This window comes from Oncorhynchus mykiss, chromosome 15, assembly GCF_013265735.2.
Source record: "Oncorhynchus mykiss isolate Arlee chromosome 15, USDA_OmykA_1.1, whole genome shotgun sequence".
Classification (NCBI taxonomy): Eukaryota; Metazoa; Chordata; class Actinopteri; order Salmoniformes; family Salmonidae; genus Oncorhynchus; species Oncorhynchus mykiss.
In genome coordinates this window covers 66,851,606-66,873,670 of record NC_048579.1, presented here as the reverse complement: position 1 = coordinate 66,873,670, position 22,065 = coordinate 66,851,606, and the positions used below count along the sequence as shown (strand labels likewise).

General features: G+C 40.8%; 1 protein-coding gene across 4 annotated transcripts in view; it reads left to right on the top strand.

Annotated features, from left to right (window-relative positions):
• Positions 1-22,065, top strand: part of LOC110490781 (tetraspanin-11) — a 111,653-nt gene that overhangs the window by 46,391 nt on the left and 43,197 nt on the right. For all 4 annotated transcript variants that reach the window (XM_036945022.1, XM_036945024.1, XM_036945023.1 and 1 more), the window contains exons 4-7: positions 5,999-6,073; positions 7,132-7,236; positions 7,657-7,815; positions 9,751-9,837. In XM_036945022.1, coding sequence (XP_036800917.1) covers positions 5,999-6,073; positions 7,132-7,236; positions 7,657-7,815; positions 9,751-9,837 — 426 coding nt within the window. The remainder of the gene's footprint in view (positions 1-5,998; positions 6,074-7,131; positions 7,237-7,656; positions 7,816-9,750; positions 9,838-22,065) is intronic.

Genomic DNA, 22,065 nt, shown 5'->3' with positions numbered 1-22,065 from the left:
TTAGTTTGGAGGTGTTGCTTGGTTTTTTACTATTAGTTTGGAGGTGTTGCTTGGTTTCTTACTATTAGTTTGGAGGTGTTGCAGGGTTTTTTACTATTAGTTTGGAGGTGTTGCTTGGTTTCTTACTATTAGTTTAGAGGTGTTGCAGGGTTTTTTACTATTAGTTTGGAGGTGTTGCTGGGTTTCTTACTATTAGTTTGGAGGTGTTGCTTGGTTTTTTACTATTAGTTTGGAGGTGTTGCAGGGTTATTTACTATTAGTTTGGAGGTGTTGCAGTTTTTTTTTTTCGAGGACTGGTTTGGAGGTGTTGCAGGGTTATTTACTATTAGTTTGGAGGTGTTGCTTGGTTTCTTACTATTCGTTTGGAGGTGTTGCTTGGTTTTTTGCTATTAGTTTAGAGCTGTTGCTTGGTTTCTTACTATTAGTTTAGAGGTGTTGCAGGGTTTTTTACTATTGGTTTAGAGGTGTTGCTTTGTTTCTTACTATTAGTTTGGAGGTGTTGCTTGGTTTTTTGCTATTAGTTTAGAGGTGTTGCAGGATTTTTTACTATTAGTTTGGAGGTGTTGCAGGGTTTTTTACTATTAGTTTAGAGGTGTTGCAGGGTTATTTACTATTAGTTTGGAGGTGTTGCTTGGTTTCTTACTATTAGTTTGGAGGTGTTGCAGGTTTTTTTTAACTGAGGACTGGTTTGGAGGTGTTGCAGCTTTTTTTTTTTTTTACTGAGGACTGGTTTGGAGGTGTTGCAGTTTTCTTTTTTACTGAGGACTGGTTTGGAGATGTTGCAGTTTTTTTTACTGAGGACTGGTTTGGAGGTGTTGCAGGTTTTTTTTTACTGAGGACTGGTTTGGAGGTGTTGCAGGGTTTTTTACTATTAGTTTAGAGGTGTTGCAGGGTTATTTACTATTAGTTTGGAGGTGTTGCTTGGTTTCTTACTATTAGTTTGGAGGTGTTGCTTGGTTTTTTGCTATTAGTTTAGAGGTGTTGCAGGGTTTTTTACTATTAGTTTGGAGGTGTTGCATGGTTTTTTACTATTAGTTTAGAGGTGTTGCAGGGTTTTTTACTATTAGTTTAGAGGTGTTGCAGGGTTTTTTACTATTAGTTTAGAGGTGTTGCTGGGTTTCTTACTATTAGTTTGGAGGTGTTGCTTGGTTTTTTACTATTAGTTTGGAGGTGTTGCTTGGTTTTTTACTATTAGTTTGGAGGTGTTGCAGGGTTTTTTACTATTAGTTTAGAGGTGTTGCAGGGTTTTTATACTATTAGTTTGGAGGTGTTGCTGGGTTTCTTACTATTAGTTTAGAGGTGTTGCTTGGTTTTTTACTATTAGTTTGGAGGTGTTGCTTGGTTTCTTACTATTAGTTTGGAGGTGTTGCTGGGTTTTTTACTATTAGTTTGGAGGTGTTGCAGGGTTTTTTACTATTGGTTTAGAGGTGTTGCTTGGTTTCTTACTATTAGTTTGGAGGTGTTGCTTGGTTTTTTACTATTAGTTTAGAGGTGTTGCTTGGTTTCTTACTATTAGTTTGGAGGTGTTGCTTGGTTTTTTGCAATTAGTTTAGAGGTGTTGCAGGGTTTTTTACTATTAGTTTAGAGGTGTTGCTGGGTTTCTTACTATTAGTTTGGAGGTGTTGCAGGGTTTTTTACTATTAGTTTGGAGGTGTTGCTTGGTTTTTTGCTATTAGTTTAGAGGTGTTGCAGGGTTTTTTACTATTAGTTTGGAGGTGTTGCAGGGTTATTTACTATTAGTTTGGAGGTGTTGCAGGGTTTCTTACTATTAGTTTGGAGGTGTTGCTTGGTTTTTTACTATTAGTTTGGAGGTGTTGCAGGGTTATTTACTGAGGACTGGTTTGGATGTGTTGCAGGGTTTTGACTATTAGTTTATAGGTGTTGCATTTTTTTTTTTTTTCGAGGACTGGTTTGGAGGTGTTGCAGGGTTATTTACTGAGGACTGGTTTTGATGTGTTGCCGGGTTTTGACTATTAGTTTATAGGTGTTGCAGTTTTTTAAAAGTTTTTTTTTACTGAGGACTGGTTTGGAGGTGTTGCATTTTTCTTTTTTACTGAGGACTGGTTTGTAGGTGTTCCAGTTTTTTTTTTACTGAGGACTGGTTTGGAGGTGTTGCAGGTTTTTTTTAACTGAGGACTGGTTTGGAGGTGTTGCAGCTTTTTTTTTTTTTTACTGAGGACTGGTTTGGAGGTGTTGCAGGGTTTTTTTTACTGAGGACTGGTTTGGAGGTGTTGCAGGTTTTTTTTTACTGAGGACTGGTTTGGAGGTGTTGCAGTTTTTTTTTTTACTGAGGACTGGTTTGGAGGTGTTGCAGGGTTATTCACTGAGGATGGTTTGGAGGTGTTGCAGTTTTTTTTACTGAGGACTGGTTTGGAGGTGTTGCAGGTTTTTTTTTTTTACTCAGGACTGGTTTGGAGGTGTTGCAGGGTTTTTTACTATTAGTTTGGAGGTGTTGCAGGGTTTTTTGCTATTAGTTTAGAGGTGTTGCAGGGTTTTTTACTATTAGTTCGGAGGTGTTGCTTGGTTTTTTGCTATTAGTTTAGAGGTGTTGCAGGGTTTTTTACTATTAGTTTGGAGGTGTTGTTTGGTTTCTTACTATTAGTTTGGAGGTGTTGCTTGGTTTTTTACTATTAGTTTGGAGGTGTTGCTTGGTTTCTTACTATTAGTTTGGAGGTGTTGCAGGGTTTTTTACTATTAGTTTGGAGGTGTTGCTTGGTTTCTTACTATTAGTTTAGAGGTGTTGCAGGGTTTTTTACTATTAGTTTGGAGGTGTTGCTGGGTTTCTTACTATTAGTTTGGAGGTGTTGCTTGGTTTTTTACTATTAGTTTGGAGGTGTTGCAGGGTTATTTACTATTAGTTTGGAGGTGTTGCAGTTTTTTTTTTTCGAGGACTGGTTTGGAGGTGTTGCAGGGTTATTTACTATTAGTTTGGAGGTGTTGCTTGGTTTCTTACTATTCGTTTGGAGGTGTTGCTTGGTTTTTTGCTATTAGTTTAGAGCTGTTGCTTGGTTTCTTACTATTAGTTTAGAGGTGTTGCAGGGTTTTTTACTATTGGTTTAGAGGTGTTGCTTTGTTTCTTACTATTAGTTTGGAGGTGTTGCTTGGTTTTTTGCTATTAGTTTAGAGGTGTTGCAGGATTTTTTACTATTAGTTTGGAGGTGTTGCAGGGTTTTTTACTATTAGTTTAGAGGTGTTGCAGGGTTATTTACTATTAGTTTGGAGGTGTTGCTTGGTTTCTTACTATTAGTTTGGAGGTGTTGCAGGTTTTTTTTAACTGAGGACTGGTTTGGAGGTGTTGCAGCTTTTTTTTTTTTTTACTGAGGACTGGTTTGGAGGTGTTGCAGTTTTCTTTTTTACTGAGGACTGGTTTGGAGATGTTGCAGTTTTTTTTACTGAGGACTGGTTTGGAGGTGTTGCAGGTTTTTTTTTACTGAGGACTGGTTTGGAGGTGTTGCAGGGTTTTTTACTATTAGTTTAGAGGTGTTGCAGGGTTATTTACTATTAGTTTGGAGGTGTTGCTTGGTTTCTTACTATTAGTTTGGAGGTGTTGCTTGGTTTTTTGCTATTAGTTTAGAGGTGTTGCAGGGTTTTTTACTATTAGTTTGGAGGTGTTGCATGGTTTTTTACTATTAGTTTAGAGGTGTTGCAGGGTTTTTTACTATTAGTTTAGAGGTGTTGCAGGGTTTTTTACTATTAGTTTAGAGGTGTTGCTGGGTTTCTTACTATTAGTTTGGAGGTGTTGTGGGGTTTCTTACTATTAGTTTGGAGGTGTTGCTGGGTTATTTACTATTAGTTTAGAGGTGTTGCAGGGTTTCTTACTATTAGTTTGGAGGTGTTGCTTGGTTTTTTACTATTAGTTTGGAGGTGTTGCTTGGTTTTTTACTATTAGTTTAGAGGTGTTGCAGGGTTTTTTACTATTAGTTTAGAGGTGTTGCAGGGTTATTTACTACTAGTTTGGAGGTGTTGCTTGGTTTTTTACTATTAGTTTAGAGGTGTTGCAGGGTTTTTTACTATTAGTTTGGAGGTGTTGCAGGGTTATTTACTATTAGTTTGGAGGTGTTGCAGGGTTTCTTACTATTAGTTTGGAGGTGTTGCTTGGTTTTTTACTATTAGTTTGGAGGTGTTGCAGGGTTTTTTACTATTAGTTTGGAGGTGTTGCAGGGTTATTTACTATTAGTTTGGAGGTGTTGCTGGGTTTCTTACTATTAGTTTTGAGGTGTTGCTTGGTTTTTTACTATTAGTTTGGAGGTGTTGCAGGGTTATTTACTATGAGTTTGGAGGTGTTGCTGGGTTTCTTACTATTAGTTTGGAGGTGTTGCTGGGTTTCTTACTATTAGTTTGGAGGTGTTGCAGGGTTATTTACTATTAGTTTGGAGGTGTTGCAGTTTTTTTTTTTTTCGAGGACTGGTTTGGAGGTGTTGCAGGGTTATTTACTGAGGACTGGTTTGGATGTGTTGCAGGGTTTTGACTATTAGTTTATAGGTGTTGCAGTTTTTTAAAAGTTTTTTTTAACTGAGAACTGGTTTGGAGGTGTTGCAGCTTTTTTTTTTTACTGAGGACTGGTTTGGAGGTGTTGCATTTTTCTTTTTTACTGAGGACTGGTTTGGAGGTGTTGCAGTTTTTTTTTTACTGAGGACTGGTTTGGAGGTGTTGCAGGTTTTTTTTTACTGAGGACTGGTTTGGAGGTGTTGCAGTTTTTTTTTACTGAGGACTGGTTTGGAGGTGTTGCAGTTTTTTTTACTGAGGACTGGTTTGGAGGTGTTGCATTTTTCTTTTTTACTGAGGACTGGTTTGGAGGTGTTGCAGTTTTTTTTTTTTACTGAGGACTGGTTTGGAGGTGTTGCAGGGTTTTGACTATTAGTTTATAGGTGTTGCAGTTTTTTAAAAGTTTTTTTTAACTGAGGACTGGTTTGGAGGTGTTGCAGCTTTTTTTTTTTACTGAGGACTGGTTTGGAGGTGTTGCATTTTTCTTTTTTACTGAGGACTGGTTTGGAGGTGTTGCATTTTTCTTTTTTACTGAGGACTGGTTTGGAGGTGTTGCAGCTTTTTTTTTTTACTGAGGACTGGTTTGGAGGTGTTGCAGTTTTTTTTTTACTGAGGACTGGTTTGGAGGTGTTGCCTTTTTCTTTTTTACTGAGGACTGGTTTGGAGGTGTTGCAGTTTTTTTTTACTGAGGACTGGTTTGGAGGTGTTGCAGGTTTTTTTTTTACTGAGGACTGGTTTGGAGGTGTTGCAGTTTTTTTTTACTGAGGACTGGTTTGGAGGTGTTGCAGTTTTTTTTTACTGAGGACTGGTTTGGAGGTGTTGCAGTTTTTTTTTTACTGAGGACTGGTTTGGAGGTGTTGTAGGGTTTTAACTATTAGTTTATAGGTGTTGCAGTTTTTTTTTTACTGAGGACTGGTTTGGAGGTGTTGCAGGGTTTGTGGTGTTCTGTTCATTGTTGTTCCCTCATGAGATAGTGGTGTTTTATGTTTCTCTTAGTTCTCAGTACATTTAGCTGTCTGTGGCGGAAATCAAAACCTCTCTCTCGCTTTTATTTTTCTCTCTCTCTTGCTCTCTCTCTCTCAAATATTAAATATATCCCCCCCTCTACACTGTTCGCCCCCTATTCCCCCCTCTCTTTCTCTGCTAGGAGATGTATGACAGACACCTCACACCCCAAAATCAATTTCTCCTCATTCTGCATAGTCTGTCATATTGCTCTCTATTCCTCTGGTCTTTTTTCATTCTCTCTGTCAGCTTTGGGAATGCGGGTGCGTGACAATACAAAGACACTTGATGGAACGTTTTATATCTGCATTGTCACAATAACTGAGTGACTTTTGGTAGGAGTCTAAAAGTGAGTGTTGGTAAAGATGTTAAGTGAGACTGTTCTAAACGACATACAGTTAATGATGCATTTTGTCTTATATTCAAGAGAGAGTTTTGCCTGTAAGTGTTGAACTGAACTGTGTTAAGACTGATCTCTCTGTCTCTCTCTGTCTCTCTGTCTCTCCAGTATTTCTGCTGTCTGTTATTGATCTTTCTCATAGAGCTGGTGGCAGGAGTCCTGGCCTACGTGTATTACCAGAGGGTGAGTGACTACTTCTCCACCTTCATCTTTTATCCTCTTGTGTACCCCCCCACCCTGTATTTGTTTTATTTTTAAATACATCTATTCATTGAGTCTGGAGTGCAGTTCTGGGATCTCCATTGCATTTGAGCGGCCATGTGTGTGCATGCTTACCTGGTGTGTGTATGATACCTGTGTAAAGACCATGTATCTGGAGCCCTGATCTCCAGACAGAGCTCAACCCTGAGCCCTGATCTCCAGACAGAGCACAACCCTGAGCCCTGATCTCCAGACAGAGCACAACCCTGAGCCCTGATCTCCAGACAGAGCACAACCCTGAGCCCTGATCTCCAGACAGAGCACAACCCTGAGCCCTGATCTCCAGACAGAGCTCAACCCTGAGCCCTGATCTCCAGACAGAGCTCAACCCTGAGCCCTGATCTCCAGACAGAGCTCAACCCTGAGCCCTGATCTCCAGACAGAGCACAACCCTGAGCCCTGATCTCCAGACAGAGCTCAACCCTGAGCCCTGATCTCCAGACAGACCTAAACTCTGAGCCCTGATCTCCAGGCAGACCTCAACTCTGAGCCCTGATCTCCAGACAGACCTCAACTCTGAGCCCTGATCTCCAGACAGACCTCAACCCTGAGCCCTGATCTCCAGACAGAGCTCAACCCTGAGCCCTGATCTCCAGACAGAGCACAACCCTGAGCCCTGATCTCCAGACAGAGCTCAACCCTGAGCCCTGATCTCCAGACAGACCTAAACTCTGAGCCCTGATCTCCAGGCAGACCTCAACTCTGAGCCCTGATCTCCAGACAGACCTCAACTCTGAGCCCTGATCTCCAGACAGACCTCAACCCTGAGCCCTGATCTCCAGACAGATCTCAACCCTGAGCCCTGATCTCCAGACAGATCTCAACCCTGAGCCCTGATCTCCAGACAGAGCGCAATCCTGAGCCCTGATCACACAAGCAAGGCAACCCCACTTCACTCTCCTCTACCACTCTAACTGAGGTGTTCTCTCTCTCTCTCTCTCTCTCTCTCTCCCTCTCTCCCCCTTCCCTCCCTCCCCTAGCTCAGTGAGGAGCTGAAGCAGCACCTGAATGAGACCATGACAGAGAACTACGCCCAGCCAGGGAAAGAGGCCATCACCCTGGCTGTGGACAGACTACAGCAGGATGTATGGACTCAATCTCCCATTAGCCTTTGCTTAGTTTTTCTTGAAGGGACAGGAGCATCAGTGGTAAAGCTGGTTGATACTAGTTATGGTACATAGTTGTTACACACACACACACACACACACACACACACACACACACACACACACAATCATCCCTTTTCACCTTGAAGCATGTGAGGTTCAATGTTAATCATATGCGAGGTCACATCCACTATATGGGTACAGTATGATGCAAGATGTCAATGCAGTCTGTAATACGTAGTTATGACTACTTGGTTTACAAATGTTTTTTGTGATGTGTTTTTTTCTGCCTCTTCATTTTGTTGTTGATTGATTTGAATGAGATGTGATGGTTTTCAGACATCAACTAAGTGTAGCTAATGATAAACACAATTCCACTTTTCTTCTTCTGTTGGTCAGTTCAAGTGCTGTGGCAGCAACAACTCATTAGATTGGCTGCAGAGTGTGTACATGACCTCGGCTGTGTCGGAGGGCAGGGTGGTCCCGGACAGCTGCTGTAAGACCATCACCACCCTCTGTGGCCGCAGAGACCACCCCTCCAACATCTACAAGACTGAGGTGGGTGGGACCATTGGAAAATCATCATTCAACAGCAAATATGTGCCAAATGGGTTCCAGCAGACTTTAGGATGTCATAACTCGACTCTTTCACAGTAAAAATGTGTTATGTTGTCATTCTATTTCATAGCGATGACAGCAGAGCCCAGCACTGTCAGTGGAATGGAACGGTCCATCATGATTTCAGATCTAACCATTTGTTCATATTTAATGGATCAATGCAATTCAAGTTGGATCCTAAAATATTCCTTCAAATAAATATTTCAAAAAAAATGAATGGATCTCGACATGGAACAATTGATCAATATTTCAGGACCAGATGGTTGTATTTGGCATCAAATGATTTCTAATGTCTGAAATGGGGACAGACAGATGATATGTCCCTCAGAGCTCAACTGTCTCCTTTCTTATTCTGTCAATGAAAGTGAAACAGTCAAATAATCTGGTTTGGAAAGTCACTTTAGCCAACAACTTTTCTCTACTTGACAGGCTTTCTTATCAGTAAGGGCTGAGAGTGTAAGAGCTCGGAGAATATTTCATACAATATTTGAGATGCTCCTTTCGCTTTTATCTGTGACAAGCAGGAGAAGTCTGTGCTTGTTTCTCTCTTTCACACACTCACACACACACACACGTCTCGCTCCTTGGTTCCCGCTATCATCATTCCACTTGTCAATGTCACTCCAGTTCAGAGGAGTGAAACTTTGATAAAATCTCTTTATAATTAAACAAAGTTTATATGGGTGGAACTGAAATATTTACTGTGCATTTAGGGAGTCAGCTGTGGTTGACAGCTCCCCACACACTCGGAAAACACTTGGGTTGAAAATGTGCTCGTCAATGTGTTTTCACTTGTCTAGGAAGCCGAGATGTCCTCAGAACTGCGACTCACAACATGGCTTAAAACAACCTACTTGGTCAAAGCTCTTTGGTAAAACAGTATGACACTGGATGTACGGAGGTGACTGCACATGGACGTGTCCGTGCACTCCATCCAGCCATGGCTCCTCAATGCCCCCTCTACCCACATCTGAGTGGTGTGTATGTGTGTGTGTGTGTGTGTGTGTGTGTGTGTGTGTGTGTGGTCAGAGAAGGAGCCTCCTGAGAGAGGCCTAATAAATCCCACTGTTCTCTCTACTTCTCTCAGGCTGCCTGTTAGCAGTTGATGTTACTCTTCAATAACACAGACCCCAAAGCAAATCAGGGGAAGAAAAATAGGTTTATTCAAAGAGGAAAAATCTAGATGTTATGCTGAGAGGTAGATGTTCATTCTTCCCTGTCCTCAGTGATTCTCTCCACAGAGCAAAGAGACAGGATGTAATTTATAACCCAACCCTAGCCTGGGGTTGACCAATTAGAATTCCTTGCAAATAAACTGGGCCACTGGCCAAATAACAAGTATCCTATTTCAGGCTCAATGTATAGACAAATTCCTCCCATGTCTCTGACCCATTGATCATTCATTCCCTATTACAGAAAAAACACTATTTATATTCATGGTTAATTCCCTCTTGACCTTTAGCCCTCTGTGTTGTGTATTATCTTAAAATATCTTTACACTGCCCAAGTCCTTTATCTTACTGTAGTTTGTTCTCTGCAGTGTAATTCTGTATCACACACACACACAATTACCGCAGCAATTTGGAGACAGACATAGAAAAAGCTGGAGAGGGTAGGGTAGATAAATATACTATGGTAAATGAAGAGCATAGCCCAATTTCAATTCTCCTTGTTCACACCCCCTCAAGGATTTAAAAGCATTGGTTTGATCCAAATATGATAGACACTGACTACACCAATCAGGTGTGTGTGTTCATAATGTATACGTGTGCATCATGCGTGCTTGTGTGTGTGTGTTTGTGTGTGTGTGTGTGTGTGTGTGTGTGTGTGTGTGTGAAGTGATTTGACCCCTGACCTGTAACCTTTTCCCCACAGGGTGGCTGCATCACCAAGCTGGAGCAGTTCCTGGCTGACCACCTGCTGATCATCGGAGCTGTGGGGATAGGAGTGGCCTGTCTACAGGTCGGTCCCCTAACACTGGCCAGTGTCTTTATTAACAGGAAATGACGAGGCCTTTTTATATTTCAGTACTGTGGTAGCACCTCACAACAGACACAAGCTATCACTATCAGACTATCACAAAGTATCATTTAGTTTTTGGGGGATTTGGGGTATCACCGATGTCGTGGATATCAATATAATGTAGTGATAATAGTGGATATAATCTGCTAAAGTGGATATTGGTAGCCTTGCTGTTGAAATGTCTTCAATGCTAGCTAGTATCTAGATGGATAGGTGGGGAGATTGTGAACAGAAAGAGAGAGAGAAGGCGAGGTTAACTTTGCTTGTTCCTCTTAGTAGAGTAACGTGAGACGATTGCTTAAGAATTTTTTATTTATTTTTTATATCAGTCTCAAAATATATCCACATGATAAAAGGCTTTCCAATTATTCAAAAAAAATAAACATCAATGTGGCCATAATCTTCCTATTACCTCAAAGATCCACCCAGTAACTCCTATTACCGGTCAGACAACCTTTCAATGCACTCTACCGCCCTATATCCTCTCAGCTGTAATGTGATCCCATTCACATTCTGGGATTTGATTTGCTGCGGTCTCAGATGGACCAAGCTCATAGCCCAATCCACTCACAGCCCCTGTCATCCCGTATACGGCTTCAAAATGGCAGATTTTGTCATTGATAAGCGCCTGAATTGGAACGAAGTGGCTGTACAGTAACATGCTATACCTGACTTCAGAGCTCTGGGTCTCCGCTTCACAGCTCTGTATGGGTTTTGACTGACAGCCGTTAACTTGAGCACAGCCCGCGACAAGAAGATGCCCCCATCCCTCCCGCTAATTGGGCTATGTTTGCACATTTGTTGTTGTCTGAGTGAGAGAAATGCTGTAAATCGAGAGGAGTCGACATGTTCCGAAAGATGAGGCGTTGAGGATTATAATAAATAATGCTTTGATGTCATACAAGCAAACCACACACCCGTGAGTCCAAATGTGCACTTTATATTTCCATATTTGAAACTCATGTAGTTTACAGTATCGCAACGTTTCTGATCGATATAACCCTTCTCAGCAGTATCGCAACGTTTCTGATCGATATAACCCTTCTCAGCAGTATCGTAACGTTTCTGATCGATATAACCCTAACCCTTCTCAGCAGTATCGTAACGTTTCTGATCGATATAAACCTAACCCTTCTCAGCAGTATTGTAACGTTTCTGATCGATATAACCCTTCTCAGCAGCATCGTAACGTTTCTGATTGATATAACCCTTCTCAGCAGTATCGTAACGTTTCTGATTGATATAACCCTTCTCAGCAGTATCGTAACGTTTCTGATCGATATAAACCTAACCCTTCTCAGCAGTATCGTAACGTTTCTGATCGATATAACCCTTCTCAGCAGTATCGTAACGTTTCTGATCGATATAACCCTAACCCTTCTCAGCAGTATCGTAACGTTTCTGATTGATATAACCCTAACCCTTCTTAGCAGTATCGTAACGTTTCTGATCGATATAACCCTTCTCAGCAGTATAGTAACGTTTCTGATCGATATAACCCTGACCCTTCTCAGCAGTATCGTAACGTTTCTGATTGATATAACCCTTCTCAGCAGTATCGTAACGTTTCTGATTGATATAACCCTTCTCAGCAGTATCGTAACGTTTCTGATCGATATAACCCTAACCCTTCTCAGCAGTATCGTAACGTTTCTGATCGATATAACCCTAACCCTTCTCAGCAGTATCGTAACATTTCTGATCGATATAACCCTTCTCAGCAGTATCGTAACGTTTCTGATCGATATAACCCTAACCCTTCTCAGCAGTATCGTAACGTTTCTGATTGATATAACCCTTCTCAGCAGTATTGTAACGTTTCTGATCGATGTAACCCTTCTCAGCAGTATCGTAACGTTTCTGATTGATATAACCCTAACCCTTCTCAGCAGTATTGTAACGTTTCTGATTGATATAACCCTAACCCTTCTCAGCAGTATCGTAACGTTTCTGATCGATATAACCCTTCTCAGCAGTATCGTAACGTTTCTGATTGATATAACCCTTCTCAGCAGTATCGTAACGTTTCTGATTGATATAACCCTTCTCAGCAGTATCGTAACGTTTCTGATTGATATAACCCTTCTCAGCAGTATCGTAACGTTTCTGATTGATATAACCCTTCTCAGCAGTATCGTAACGTTTCTGATTGATATAACTCTAACCCTTCTCAGCAGTATCGTAACTTTTCTGATTGATATAACCCTTCTCAGCAGTATCGTAACGTTTCTGATTGATATAACCCTTCTCAGCAGTATCGTAACGTTTCTGATTGATATAACCCTTCTCAGCAGTATCGTAACGTTTCTGATTGATATAACCCTTCTCAGCAGTATTGTAACGTTTCTGATCGATATAACCCTAACCCTTCTCAGCAGTATCGTAACGTTTCTGATTGATATAACCCTTCTCAGCAGTATCGTAACGTTTCTGATTGATATAACCCTTCTCAGCAGTATCGTAACGTTTCTGATCGATATAACCCTAACCCTTCTCAGCAGTATCGTAACGTTTCTGATTGATATAACCCTAACCCTTCTCAGCAGTATCGTAACGTTTCTGATTGATATAACCCTTCTCAGCAGTATCGTAACGTTTCTGATCGATATAACCCTTCTCAGCAGTATCGCAACGTTTCTGATCGATATAACCCTAACCCTTCTCAGCAGTATCGTAACGTTTCTGATCGATATAACCCTTCTCAGCAGTATCGTAACGTTTCTGATCGATATAACCCTTCTCAGCAGTATCGTAACGTTTCTGATCGATATAACCCTTCTCAGCAGTATTGTAACGTTTCTGATCGATATAACCCTAACCCTTCTCAGCAGTATCGTAACGTTTTTGATCGATATAACCCTAACCCTTCTCAGCAGTATCGTAACGTTTCTGATCGATATAACCCTTCTCAGCAGTATCGCAACGTTTCTGATCGATATAACCCTAACCCTTCTCAGCAGTATCGTAACGTTTCTGATCGATATAACCCTTCTCAGCAGTATCGTAACGTTTCTGATCGATATAACCCTAACCCTTCTCAGCAGTATCGTAACGTTTCTGATCGATATAACCCTAAACCTTCTCAGCAGTATCGTAACGTTTCTGATCGATATAACCCTAACCCTTCTCAGCAGTATCGTAACGTTTCTGATTGATATAACCCTAACCCTTCTCAGCAGTATCGTAACGTTTCTGATTGATATAACCCTTCTCACCAGTATCGTAACGTTTCTGATTGATATAACCCTAACCCTTCTCAGCAGTATCGTAACGTTTCTGATTGATATAACCCTAACCCTTCTCAGCAGTATCGTAACGTTTCTGGTTGATATAACCCTAACCCTTCTCAGCAGTATCGTAACGTTTCTGATCGATATAACCCTTCTCAGCAGTATCGTAACGTTTCTGATTGATATAACCCTAACCCTTCTCAGCAGTATCGTAACGTTTCTGATCGATATAACCCTTCTCAGCAGTATCATAACGTTTCTGATCGATATAACCCTAACCCTTCTCAGCAGTATCGTAACGTTTCTGATCGATATAACCCTAACCCTTCTCAGCAGTATCGTAACGTTTCTGATTGATATAACCCTTCTCAGCAGTATCGTAACGTTTCTGATCGATATAACCCTAACCCTTCTCAGCAGTATCGTAACGTTTCTGATCGATATAACCCTTCTCAGCAGTATCGTAACGTTTCTGATTGATATAACCCTAACCCTTCTCAGCAGTATCGTAACGTTTCTGATCGATATAACCCTTCTCAGCAGTATCGTAACGTTTCTGATCAATATAACCCTAACCCTTCTCAGCAGTATCGTAACGTTTCTGATTGATATAACCCTAACCCTTCTCAGCAGTATCGTAACGTTTCTGATTGATATAACCCTTCTCAGCAGTATCGTAACGTTTCTGATCGATATAACCCTTCTCAGCAGTATCGTAACGTTTCTGATTGATATAACCCTTCTCAGCAGTATCGTAACGTTTCTGATCGATATAAACCTAACCCTTCTCAGCAGTATCGTAACGTTTCTGATCGATATAACCCTTCTCAGCAGTATCGTAACGTTTCTGATCGATATAACCCTAACCCTTCTCAGCAGTATCGTAACGTTTCTGATTGATATAACCCTAACCCTTCTCAGCAGTATCGTAACGTTTCTGATCGATATAACCCTTCTCAGCAGTATAGTAACGTTTCTGATCGATATAACCCTGACCCTTCTCAGCAGTATCGTAACGTTTCTGATTGATATAACCCTTCTCAGCAGTATCGTAACGTTTCTGATTGATATAACCCTTCTCAGCAGTATCGTAACGTTTCTGATCGATATAACCCTAACCCTTCTCAGCAGTATCGTAACGTTTCTGATCGATATAACCCTAACCCTTCTCAGCAGTATCGTAACATTTCTGATCGATATAACCCTTCTCAGCAGTATCGTAACGTTTCTGATCGATATAACCCTAACCCTTCTCAGCAGTATCGTAACGTTTCTGATTGATATAACCCTTCTCAGCAGTATTGTAACGTTTCTGATCGATGTAACCCTTCTCAGCAGTATCGTAACGTTTCTGATTGATATAACCCTAACCCTTCTCAGCAGTATTGTAACGTTTCTGATTGATATAACCCTAACCCTTCTCAGCAGTATCGTAACGTTTCTGATCGATATAACCCTTCTCAGCAGTATCGTAACGTTTCTGATTGATATAACCCTTCTCAGCAGTATCGTAACGTTTCTGATTGATATAACCCTTCTCAGCAGTATCGTAACGTTTCTGATTGATATAACCCTTCTCAGCAGTATCGTAACGTTTCTGATTGATATAACCCTTCTCAGCAGTATCGTAACGTTTCTGATTGATATAACTCTAACCCTTCTCAGCAGTATCGTAACTTTTCTGATTGATATAACCCTTCTCAGCAGTATCGTAACGTTTCTGATTGATATAACCCTTCTCAGCAGTATCGTAACGTTTCTGATTGATATAACCCTTCTCAGCAGTATCGTAACGTTTCTGATTGATATAACCCTTCTCAGCAGTATTGTAACGTTTCTGATCGATATAACCCTAACCCTTCTCAGCAGTATCGTAACGTTTCTGATTGATATAACCCTTCTCAGCAGTATCGTAACGTTTCTGATTGATATAACCCTTCTCAGCAGTATCGTAACGTTTCTGATCGATATAACCCTAACCCTTCTCAGCAGTATCGTAACGTTTCTGATTGATATAACCCTAACCCTTCTCAGCAGTATCGTAACGTTTCTGATTGATATAACCCTTCTCAGCAGTATCGTAACGTTTCTGATCGATATAACCCTTCTCAGCAGTATCGTAACGTTTCTGATCGATATAACCCTAACCCTTCTCAGCAGTATCGTAACGTTTCTGATCGATATAACCCTTCTCAGCAGTATCGTAACGTTTCTGATCGATATAACCCTTCTCAGCAGTATCGTAACGTTTCTGATCGATATAACCCTTCTCAGCAGTATCGTAACGTTTCTGATCGATATAACCCTTCTCAGCAGTATCGTAACGTTTCTGATCGATATAACCCTAACCCTTCTCAGCAGTATCGCAACGTTTCTGATTGATATAACCCTAACCCTTCTCAGCAGTATCGTAACGTTTCTGATCGATATAACCCTTCTCAGCAGTATCGTAACGTTTCTGATTGATATAACCCTTCTCAGCAGTATCGTAACGTTTCTGATTGATATAACCCTTCTCAGCAGTATCGTAACGTTTCTGATTGATATAACCCTTCTCAGCAGTATTGTAACGTTTCTGATCGATATAACCCGAACCCTTCTCAGCAGTATCGTAACGTTTCTGATTGATATAACCCTTCTCAGCAGTATCGTAACGTTTCTGATTGATATAACCCTTCTCAGCAGTATCGTAACGTTTCTGATCGATATAACCCTAACCCTTCTCAGCAGTATCGTAACGTTTCTGATTGATATAACCCTAACCCTTCTCAGCAGTATCGTAACGTTTCTGATTGATATAACCCTTCTCAGCAGTATCGTAACGTTTCTGATCGATATAACCCTTCTCAGCAGTATCGTAACGTTTCTGATCGATATAACCCTAACCCTTCTCAGCAGTATCGTAACGTTTCTGATCGATATAACCCTTCTCAGCAGTATCGTAACGTTTCTGATCGATATAACCCTTCTCAGCAGTATCGTAACGTTTCTGATCGATATAACCCTTCTCAGCAGTATCGTAACGTTTCTGATCGATATAACCCTTCTCAGCAGTATCGTAACGTTTCTGATCGATATAACCCTAACCCTTCTCAGCAGTATCGCAACGTTTCTGATTGATATAACCCTAACCCTTCTCAGCAGTATCGTAACGTTTCTGATTGATATAACCCTTCTCAGCAGTATTGTAATGTTTCTGATTGATATAACCCTTCTCAGCGGTATTGTAAATTTTCTGATCGATATAACCCTAACCCTTCTCAGCAGTATCGTAACGTTTCTGATCGGTATAACCCTAACCCTTCTCAGCAGTATCGTAACGTTTCTGATTGATATAACCCTTCTCAGCAGTATCGTAACGTTTCTGATCGATATAACCCTTCTCAGCAGTATCGTAACGTTTCTGATTGATATAACCCTAACCCTTCTCAGCAGTATCGTAACGTTTCTGATCGATATAACCCTTCTCAGCAGTATCGTAATGTTTCTGATCGATATAACCCTTCTCAGCAGTATCGTAACGTTTCTGATTGATATAACCCTTCTCAGCAGTATCGTAACGTTTCTGATTGATATAACCCTTCTCAGCAGTATTGTAATGTTTCTGATTGATATAACCCTAACCCTTCTCAACAGTATCGTAACGTTTCTGATTGATATAACCCTAACCCTTCTCAGCAGTATCGTAACGTTTCTGATCGATATAACCCTTCTCAGCAGTATTGTAACGTTTCTGATCGATATAACCCTTCTCAGCAGTATCGTAACGTTTCTGATCGATATAACCCTAACCCTTCTCAGCAGTATCGTAACGTTTCTGATCGATATAACCCTAACCCTTCTCAGCAGTATCGTAACGTTTCTGATCGATATAACCCTAACCCTTCTCAGCAGTATCGTAACGTTTCTGATTGATATAACCCTTCTCAGCAGTATCGTAACGTTTCTGATCGATATAACCCTTCTCAGCAGTATCGTAACGTTTCTGATTGATATAACCCTAACCCTTCTCAGCAGTATCGTAACGTTTCTGATTGATATAACCCTTCTCAGCAGTATCGTAACGTTTCTGATCGATATAACCCTTCTCAGCAGTATCGTAACGTTTCTGATCGATATAACCCTTCTCAGCAGTATCGTAACGTTTCTGATCGATATAACCCTTCTCAGCAGTATTGTAACGTTTCTGATCGATATAACCCTAACCCTTCTCAGCAGTATCGTAACGTTTTTGATCGATATAACCCTAACCCTTCTCAGCAGTATCGTAACGTTTCTGATCGATATAACCCTTCTCAGCAGTATCGCAACGTTTCTGATCGATATAACCCTAACCCTTCTCAGCAGTATCGTAACGTTTCTGATCGATATAACCCTTCTCAGCAGTATCGTAACGTTTCTGATCGATATAACCCTAACCCTTCTCAGCAGTATCGTAACGTTTCTGATCGATATAACCCTAAACCTTCTCAGCAGTATCGTAACGTTTCTGATCGATATAACCCTAACCCTTCTCAGCAGTATCGTAACGTTTCTGATTGATATAACCCTAACCCTTCTCAGCAGTATCGTAACGTTTCTGATTGATATAACCCTTCTCACCAGTATCGTAACGTTTCTGATTGATATAACCCTAACCCTTCTCAGCAGTATCGTAACGTTTCTGATTGATATAACCCTAACCCTTCTCAGCAGTATCGTAACGTTTCTGGTTGATATAACCCTAACCCTTCTCAGCAGTATCGTAACGTTTCTGATCGATATAACCCTTCTCAGCAGTATCGTAACGTTTCTGATCGATATAACCCTTCTCAGCAGTATCGTAACGTTTCTGATCGATATAACCCTTCTCAGCAGTATTGTAACGTTTCTGATCGATATAACCCTAACCCTTCTCAGCAGTATCGTAACGTTTTTGATCGATATAACCCTAACCCTTCTCAGCAGTATCGTAACGTTTCTGATCGATATAACCCTTCTCAGCAGTATCGCAACGTTTCTGATCGATATAACCCTAACCCTTCTCAGCAGTATCGTAACGTTTCTGATCGATATAACCCTTCTCAGCAGTATCGTAACGTTTCTGATCGATATAACCCTAACCCTTCTCAGCAGTATCGTAACGTTTCTGATCGATATAACCCTAAACCTTCTCAGCAGTATCGTAACGTTTCTGATTGATATAACCCTAACCCTTCTCAGCAGTATCGTAACGTTTCTGGTTGATATAACCCTAACCCTTCTCAGCAGTATCGTAACGTTTCTGATCGATATAACCCTTCTCAGCAGTATCGTAACGTTTCTGATTGATATAACCCTAACCCTTCTCAGCAGTATCGTAACGTTTCTGATCGATATAACCCTTCTCAGCAGTATCATAACGTTTCTGATCGATATAACCCTAACCCTTCTCAGCAGTATCGTAACGTTTCTGATCGATATAACCCTAACCCCTCTCAGCAGTATCGTAACGTTTCTGATTGATATAACCCTTCTCAGCAGTATCGTAACGTTTCTGATCGATATAACCCTAACCCTTCTCAGCAGTATCGTAACGTTTCTGATCGATATAACCCTTCTCAGCAGTATCGTAACGTTTCTGATTGATATAACCCTAACCCTTCTCAGCAGTATCGTAACGTTTCTGATCGATATAACCCTTCTCAGCAGTATCGTAACGTTTCTGATCGATATAACCCTAACCCTTCTCAGCAGTATCGTAACGTTTCTGATTGATATAACCCTTCTCAGCAGTATCGTAACGTTTCTGATTGATATAACCCTAACCCTTCTCAGCAGTATCGTAACGTTTCTGATCGATATAACCCTTCTCAGCAGTATCGTAACGTTTCTGATCAATATAACCCTAACCCTTCTCAGCAGTATCGTAACGTTTCTGATTGATATAACCCTAACCCTTCTCAGCAGTATCGTAACGTTTCTGATCGATATAACCCTTCTCAGCAGTATCGTAACGTTTCTGATCGATATAACCCTAACCCTTCTCAGCAGTATCGTAACGTTTCTGATCGATATAACCCTAACCCTTCTCAGCAGTATCGTAACGTTTCTGATCGGTATAACCCTTCTCAGCAGTATCGTAACGTTTCTGATCGATATAACCCTAACCCTTCTCAGCAGTATCGTAACGTTTATGATCGATATAACCCTTCTCAGCAGTATTGTAACGTTTCTGATCGATATAACCCTTCTCAGCAGTATCGTAACGTTTCTGATCGATATAACCCTTCTCAGCAGTATCGTAACGTTTCTGATTGATATAACCCTAACCCTTCTCAGCAGTATCGTAACGTTTCTGATTGATATAACCCTTCTCAGCAGTATCGCAACGTTTCTGATCGATATAACCCTAACCCTTCTCAGCAGTATCGTAACGTTTATGATCGATATAACCCTAACCCTTCTCAGCAGTATCGTAACGTTTCTGATTGATATAACCCTTCTCAGCAGTATCGTAACGTTTCTGATCGATATAACCCTAACCCTTCTCAGCAGTATTGTAACGTTTCTGATCGATATAACCCTTCTCAGCAGTATCGTAACGTTTCTGATCGATATAACCCTTCTCAGCAGTATCGTAACGTTTCTGATCGATATAACCCTAACCCTTCTCAGCAGTATCGTAACGTTTCTGATTGATATAACCCTAACCTTTCTCAGCAGTATCGTAACGTTTCTGATCGATATAACCCTGACCCTTCTCAGCAGTATCGTAACGTTTCTGATCGATATAACCCTAACCCTTCTCAGCAGTATCGTAACGTTTCTGATCGATATAACCCTTCTCAGCAGTATCGTAACGTTTCTGATCGATATAACCCTTCTCAGCAGTATCGTAACGTTTCTGATCGATATAACCCTAAACCTTCTCAGCAGTATCGTAACGTTTCTGATCGATATAACCCTTCTCAGCAGTATCGTAACGTTTCTGATCGATATAACCCTTCTCAGCAGTATCGTAACGTTTCTGATCGATATAACCCTTCTCAGCAGTATCGTAACGTTTCTGATCGATATAACCCTAACCCTTCTCAGCAGTATCGTAACGTTTCTGATCGATATAACCCTTCTCAGCAGTATCGTAACGTTTCTGATCGATATAACCCTAACCCTTCTCAGCAGTATTGTAACGTTTCTGATCGATATAACCCTAACCCTTCTCAGCAGTATCGTAACGTTTCTGATCGATATAACCCTAACCCTTCTCAGCAGTATCGTAACGTTTCTGATCGATATAACCCTTCTCAGCAGTATCGTAACGTTTCTGATCGATATAACCCTTCTCAGCAGTATCGTAACGTTTCTGATCGATATAACCCTAACCCTTCTCAGCAGTATCGTAACGTTTCTGATCGATATAACCCTAACCCTTCTCAGCAGTATTGTAACGTTTCTGATTGATATAACCCTTCTCAGCAGTATCGTAACGTTTCTGATCGATATAACCCTTCTCAGCAGTATCGTAACGTTTCTGATCGATATAACCCTAACCCTTCTCAGCAGTATCGTAACGTTTCTGATCGATATAACCCTTCTCAGCAGTATCGTAACGTTTCTGATCGATATAACCCTTCTCAGCAGTATCGTAACGTTTCTGATTGATATAAACCTTCTCAGCAGTATCGTAACGTTTCTGATTGATATAACCCTTCTCAGCAGTATCGTAACATTTCTGATTGATATAACCCTTCTCAGCAGTATCGTAACGTTTCTGATCGATATAACCCTAACCCTTCTCAGCAGTATCGTAACGTTTCTGATCGATATAACCCTAACCCTTCTCAGCAGTATTGTAACGTTTCTGATTGATATAACCCTTCTCAGCAGTATTGTAACGTTTCTGATCGATATAACCCTAACCCTTCTCAGCAGTATCGTAACGTTTCTGATCGATATAACCCTTCTCAGCAGTATCGTAACGTTTCTGATTGATATAACCCTAACCCTTCTCAGCAGTATCGTAACGTTTCTGATCGATATAACCCTTCTCAGCAGTATCGTAACGTTTCTGATCGATATAACCCTAACCCTTCTCAGCAGTATCGTAACGTTTCTGATTGATATAACCCTTCTCAGCAGTATCGTAACGTTTCTGATTGATATAACCCTAACCCTTCTCAGCAGTATCGTAACGTTTCTGATCGATATAACCCTTCTCAGCAGTATCGTAACGTTTCTGATCAATATAACCCTAACCCTTCTCAGCAGTATCGTAACGTTTCTGATTGATATAACCCTAACCCTTCTCAGCAGTATCGTAACGTTTCTGATCGATATAACCCTTCTCAGCAGTATCGTAACGTTTCTGATCGATATAACCCTAACCCTTCTCAGCAGTATCGTAACGTTTCTGATCGATATAACCCTAACCCTTCTCAGCAGTATCGTAACGTTTCTGATCGGTATAACCCTTCTCAGCAGTATCGTAACGTTTCTGATCGATATAACCCTAACCCTTCTCAGCAGTATCGTAACGTTTATGATCGATATAACCCTTCTCAGCAGTATTGTAACGTTTCTGATCGATATAACCCTTCTCAGCAGTATCGTAACGTTTCTGATCGATATAACCCTTCTCAGCAGTATCGTAACGTTTCTGATTGATATAACCCTAACCCTTCTCAGCAGTATCGTAACGTTTCTGATTGATATAACCCTTCTCAGCAGTATCGCAACGTTTCTGATCGATATAACCCTAACCCTTCTCAGCAGTATCGTAACGTTTATGATCGATATAACCCTAACCCTTCTCAGCAGTATCGTAACGTTTCTGATTGATATAACCCTTCTCAGCAGTATCGTAACGTTTCTGATCGATATAACCCTAACCCTTCTCAGCAGTATTGTAACGTTTCTGATCGATATAACCCTTCTCAGCAGTATCGTAACGTTTCTGATCGATATAACCCTTCTCAGC